Raw genomic sequence first — 6,000 nt, forward strand, 5'->3', positions numbered from 1 at the left:
CATTTTTGTTTAAGTGTGTTAGGTGTATTATAGCATATTAGTTTTTTGCTAAATAGCCTGCTATAACCATTGATAGGGAGTTGATAACTTAGTACTTGATTAGTTTTTATCAAAATATTGATTAGACTAATAAATTAATAATTCATTAATTTATATTTAATCATTAGACTAAGTTTTTTTGTTTCAAATATTACAAAGCTTGCTTGATTTATAAATAGAAATGATATGAATATGTGGTATGAGTAAATGAGTTTTTCAAAAAGAAGTTGTAGGAGTTCTTTCTCTGTTTTGAAGATAGGCTCATACAAATATTCTGTTACTCTTTTCAAAAGTATTTGACACTGACTTATATTAGCCATTGCCAGAAAACGTGTCCTATTTGCTGGACTTGCTACTTATTCCAAAAAATAAAACTTAGCGTACCAGTGAGCCAAATACTTGGGCTTTCAGAGTCCTTCCAAAATCACGTTTTAAAGTTTTTTGGTGGTGTGTGTTTGTTTTGTTTTTAAAGGGAATTCAAGTTTGGACCAATGCTAAGGAGTGCTTTAGCAAGATGTAATCCTGTGAAATGAGTTTCTCTTCAATCAAGGTGCCCCAAAACAGAAGCACAAGTAAATAAAAAAATTTAAGTTGCTGCCAGGATACCCAAAAATATATAAGTTGAGTATATTCAACTTGCTTTGACTGTAGTGTTAGTATAGCACAAAGGATGTATTTTAATGAAGATTAAATATTATAATTTGAGGTTATGGGGACTGGTGCTGATTCTAAAACGTTAATTAGATAAAATATACCAACAAATTATCAGGTTTCTGAACCAGTGACTGAATATCAGGATGTTAGGTAATTTCTAAATGTTCGTTTGTTTGTTTCAGTCCACTGTTTCAGATCTGCACATGTAGGGAGTTTTTTTCCTACGATTGAATTCTTATCTTTATTTGGTAAGACCCATTAATCTGTTATAGGGGGTTAATTTTTCTTGCCTTATAGTTGAGCTGTTTGGTTTGACAAAGCTCAGCAGAAACTTAGTGTGAAATGTAAGAATTTCTCCCACATTCTTTAATGCCCCCAACCATTACATATACTAGAAAATGCCTTCAATGTGTGTTTTACCAAATTTTGATACTGGTCAAAAATTTTATACTGCCAACAAAGACTCAACTTCTCAGATATATAGTGGAATACATTGTGATGATCTAGGAATTGGTATATAGAAAGTTTTAATTGAGTATGTTACATACAAGCATTAAATTCTCAAATTATTCTTAACCTCAGCGATGAGCCTAAGTGTACTCTGCTTGGCTCTCTACACATGGCATTTCAGGTACAGGATGTAGCGCTTCAGTATGTAAGATCTATGTAGTGAACATACGTGTTGGTATCTTCATTATTAACATCCTTTTTTATTGCTTGGCTGTAGTTTTTGTAAAGATAAATTATATTGCTTTTGTGTGTGTGTTTTGTGGTATATGTTCAGAAGCCAAGCACCCTTGGTATTTTGCTAGCTTTGCAGAACCCTACATGTGTACTCACTATTACTAATTATGTAAAAAAAATTTCCATTACTGGTCAGCATTTGACTTTTTTACATGTTTAAAATGTTGCTGAAGTTCTGTGCTGTTTGCCAAACTTATACAATAAATAAAAGAAGTATTGTATTGATTTTCGGTTTTTGTTATTTTAACAAAGTGGTCTTATACCTATTAGTGTCCGATGCCCTGTGGAAAAATAATATATGCCATATGTTTTGAAATGTTTAATTCTATAAATTTTCCTCATGCCAAAATGTTGGGTTTTTAAAAAATAAGATGAAACGATATATGAATTTTTAAAAATTTTACCTTTAAAAAACACTGAAGCAAAAGTCATCATCTTTATTAGGTACACATTTCATTCCATTGAATTGTATCATCTCTTGGCTCATGAAATAAAGTAGCTTGGCCTTTGAAAATCAAAAGCCTTTTCTTCCAACCTCACCTTAGACTAAATATAAAATGTATTAGATTTTTTTCTCCTAGCTAAATTTGAGAAGGCCACTGAAACCTATGTTTTAAAAGATGAATTAGGAAAAATATTTTATCATCTTCTCTGAAATATATATTCACGTGGCTGTATGTGTATCTAAGTAGGAATATCTTGATGGGTTGATTTTGAAAAGTTTCATCTGATAGCAGAACAATTCCTTAAAAAAGAATTCTTAATGGAATTTTATGGTGGAAATAATTTTTGGTACTATCCTTAATAAATATAAAGAAAAAATCTATATGCACTAATCCTTTTCTGTATTTAAAAACCAGAACTCAAAATGAATTATTTAAAGGGTAAGTTAGATCTCCAAAGATAAATATAAAAAGATAATATAAGCAATAACTAAAGAAAGAAGACTCATTACATAAATGTAAATACTTAGTATCAGAGGAAAATTTCATCTTGACAGTGTACTAGTGATGCAGTTAGTATAGTCAGAGCATTAAAATTAACTGAAGTCATACCTAGCCTTCATTTACATCCAAAAATTTGATGAATGAGTCACTGGTAATTACAACATAGCATCCAAAACAGGAACTGAAGGTTCTTAAAATTCAAGCATCTTTAGAATAAACACACACCCAACTTGGAATGGAATGAAAAACCAAGAGTTATATAAGCGGAATGCTAGGCTTTTTATAGCCTTATAATCACTTTTTAGATTTATATGCATACTCTTCTACAGGGTAGAATGTACTGATTCTCCTGAAAATTTTTCCCTAAAAAAAAATTTAGGAATTTCTTTCAAGGTTTAGTAACCCGGAAAACTAAAGTAACAAAAAAGGCCAAATCAGAAAATTGTACTTGCTTCCTAAATTATATAGCTTTAAATATTTATATATTTGAAAGGAAGGAATGGACTAGGGGAAAAAATGAGCAAATTAAATTCAAAGTAAGTAGAAGAGAGAAATATTAAAAGAGCAAAAATCAGTGATATTGAAAATAGGTAAATAACAGAGTTCACAAAGCCAAAAGATGGCTCTTTGAGAAGATTAATAAAGTTAAACCTCTAGGAAAACTGGATGGAAAAAGAAAAAGGACAGATTATCCTTATCAGGAATGAAATGGGGGATGTTACTGTAGATCTTACAGACATTAAAAGGATAATAACAGACAAATTTTAACCAATAAATTAAATGAAGTAATCAAATTCCTTGAAAAATATAGCTTATTAAAATTGATACAAGATGAGACCGAAAATGTGAATAGCCTTATATCAAAGAAATTATCAGAAATTTTCCTGCAAAAGAACCCTAGGTCCACATGGCTTTATTGGTGAATTCCATCAAACATTTAAGGAAGAAAAAGCTTTAATTCTACACAGCTTTTCAGAAAATAGGGAGAAGGGAATACTTTTTCCCAATTAAAAAAAAAAATGAGAACAAATATTACCCTAATACCAGGGGCTTCCTAGGTGGTGCAGTGGTTAAGAATCCACCTGCCAACGCAAGGGACACGGGTTTGAGCCCTGGGCCGGGAAGATCCCACGTGCCTTGGAGCAACTAAGCCCGTGAGCCGCAACTACTGAGCCTGTGCTCTAGAGCCCACAAGCCACAACTACTGAGCCCATGTGCCGCAACTGCTGAGGCCTGCGCGCCTTAGAGCCCATGCTCCACAACAAGAGAGGCCACCGCAATGAGAGGCCTGTGCACCGAAATGAAGAGTAGCCCCTGCTCTCCACAGCTACAGGAAGCCCATGCGCAACGGACCCAATGCAGCCAATAAAAATAACAAAATTAATTTTTAAAAAAAGTATTACCTTAATACCAAACTGACCAAAGACATTTTAAGAAAAGAAAGTGATACATCAATATATATCATGAACATAGATGCAAAAATCATTAAACTGTTAGCTAATTGAATCCAGAGATATGTAAAGAGCATAATACCTTATAACCAAGTAGAGTTTATCTCAGAATGAAAGGTCGGTTTAAAATTAAAAGAGTCAATAACTATAACTTACCATATTAACAGAATAAAGGAAGTACCTCATGATCATTTCAATACATGTAGACAAAGCATCTGTCAAGATTCAACACTGATTCATGATTTCAAACTCCCAGGAAACTAGGAACAGAAGGAAATTTAGCCTGATAAAGGGCATCTGCGGAAAACCTCCAGCTAACATCACTTAATGTTGGGAAAGTTAAGTCCATCACCTGACAACTGCCTGTTAGACAATATCTGTCCCCATTTCCCCGTTCTCTCCCACCAGTGCTGAAATTCCTCTGGCTTTCTGCCTTCAACTGTCTCCCTCCCCTAGTGTTCCCTGTGCTCAATTTTCTCAGAATATTTGTAGAACCTTGAAGAAGATGGATGCCTCATTCTTAAAGCTCTGACAGGAAGTATGTTGATCAGGTGGGCACTCCACAAGTCCAGAAGGCTTGGGGAATCTGTTTATTCAGCAAATATTTATAAAATCATCCCCAGATGAAAGTGGATCTCGTTGATTCAGTAGCAAAAATCCAAATGAATAAAACATCCCATCACACACCTGTGTAACAGAAGCACCATTCGTAGAAGACAAGGAGAAGTTCCTAAATACTGTTGTTAAGGCCTTGATTTCAGAGGATAGTACCTACCATGCATTAACTACTACTGCACCTGAAGCTGAGGCACACTGCAGTGGTGTGCTTGCCCAAGGTCCCACAGCTAGTAACCAGCAGAGCCAGAGTTTAAATGAACCCAAGTAACATGGCTCTAGAGCCTGTACTTTTTGAGGCTTTTCCCTTTTGGAGGAGCAGAGACCTGGAGGGGACCCTCTGGGACAGACCCATGAGGATGGGGGAGGGACAGAAAAGGTAACTTTCATCGTGGTCAAGTTGTCCGATATTTGAAAGGAAAATGTCTTGGGTATTTCTGGGAATGGGAGCAGGAAGTGGAAACATGAGAGAGGGGCTATGGTGAAATACTAGAATAGTTCTCCAACTTTAATGTGTTTGTGAATCACTTGGGGATCTAGTTAAAACAGATTCTGATTCGACAGTTTAGAGTGGAGCCTGAGAGTGCATTTCCGACAAGCTCCTAGATACTGTCAGTGCTACTGGTCGCACTTTGAGTAGTGAGGTGTTAAAGAAATATTTATATAATACGGAATATTACTAGCTATTAAGCCAGTGGCCTGGCCAAACGGAGATCTATTTCTGTACAGTTATTTAGAAAATATACAAAAATTTTTAGCAGTTATACCAAAAGAAAAAAAAAGAAAAAAGGAAAGAAAGAAATTAGGTAATGACAATTTCTTAGTACAATTTCAAGTTTGCAAGTTTATATTAAAAGCAAATTTTATGTTCTGCTTTAATGATAAAGATGAGTATATGGATAATAATTATGCAAAAATTAAGACTGAAATTCAATAATATGATAATAAAATAGCATTAATGAGGTTTTAATATTGTGGAAAAGATTTCCTATTAAATACTACAGTGATTTGACTGTACTTTGGGTTTATCTTTGTAGCTTCTCAAAATTCCTCTAAAGGGGCAGTAAGGAAAAACATATTTTGAGTACCATCAAGGACAAAGGGAACAGAAGAGGCAACTGTGTACAAGAAATATTCACCAAATTTTGGGAGATAAAAAGATGGCGGGGTGTTAACTGACTAAGCAAAATGGTGGCAGCTGAAACGTGAGTGCCTATACCTGGGCTACTCATGAGAAAGCTAATTTGCACAATAGAATCTGAGAAAGACACACTGTAGCCTAGTAAGAAGGAACGGGTGTGGAGTTGGTGGAAAGTCTATACCAAGAGCAATTAGATGCCCAGGTCCTGACCCTTTCTACATAAGCTTAGGAGACCACCATTGCACATTACCATGAAATTTCAGATGAGTAAAAGTTTCCAGGAAGACACTTAACATACAAAAAATTGCCATCAGAACAGCATCAGGCTTTGCAATAGCAAAAATTTCTTGAATGCCAGAGGAGAACAGAGTAATTCCTTCAGAATTCTGAAGAAAAATTATTTCCAACT

General features: G+C 34.7%; 1 protein-coding gene across 3 annotated transcripts in view; it reads left to right on the top strand.

Moving 5' to 3' along the window:
• SNX4 (sorting nexin 4) overlaps positions 1–1,667 on the top strand; it is a 64,669-nt gene extending 63,002 nt beyond the window's left edge. For all 3 annotated transcript variants that reach the window (XM_057738181.1, XM_057738182.1, XM_057738183.1), the window contains one exon: positions 512–1,667. In XM_057738181.1, coding sequence (XP_057594164.1) covers positions 512–559 — 48 coding nt within the window. In that variant the 3' untranslated portion in view covers positions 560–1,667. The remainder of the gene's footprint in view (positions 1–511) is intronic.
• Positions 1,668–6,000: the final 4,333 nt, after the last annotated feature.

The sequence above is a fragment of the Hippopotamus amphibius genome, chromosome 6 (genome assembly GCF_030028045.1).
Source record: "Hippopotamus amphibius kiboko isolate mHipAmp2 chromosome 6, mHipAmp2.hap2, whole genome shotgun sequence".
Taxonomy (NCBI): domain Eukaryota; kingdom Metazoa; phylum Chordata; class Mammalia; order Artiodactyla; family Hippopotamidae; genus Hippopotamus; species Hippopotamus amphibius.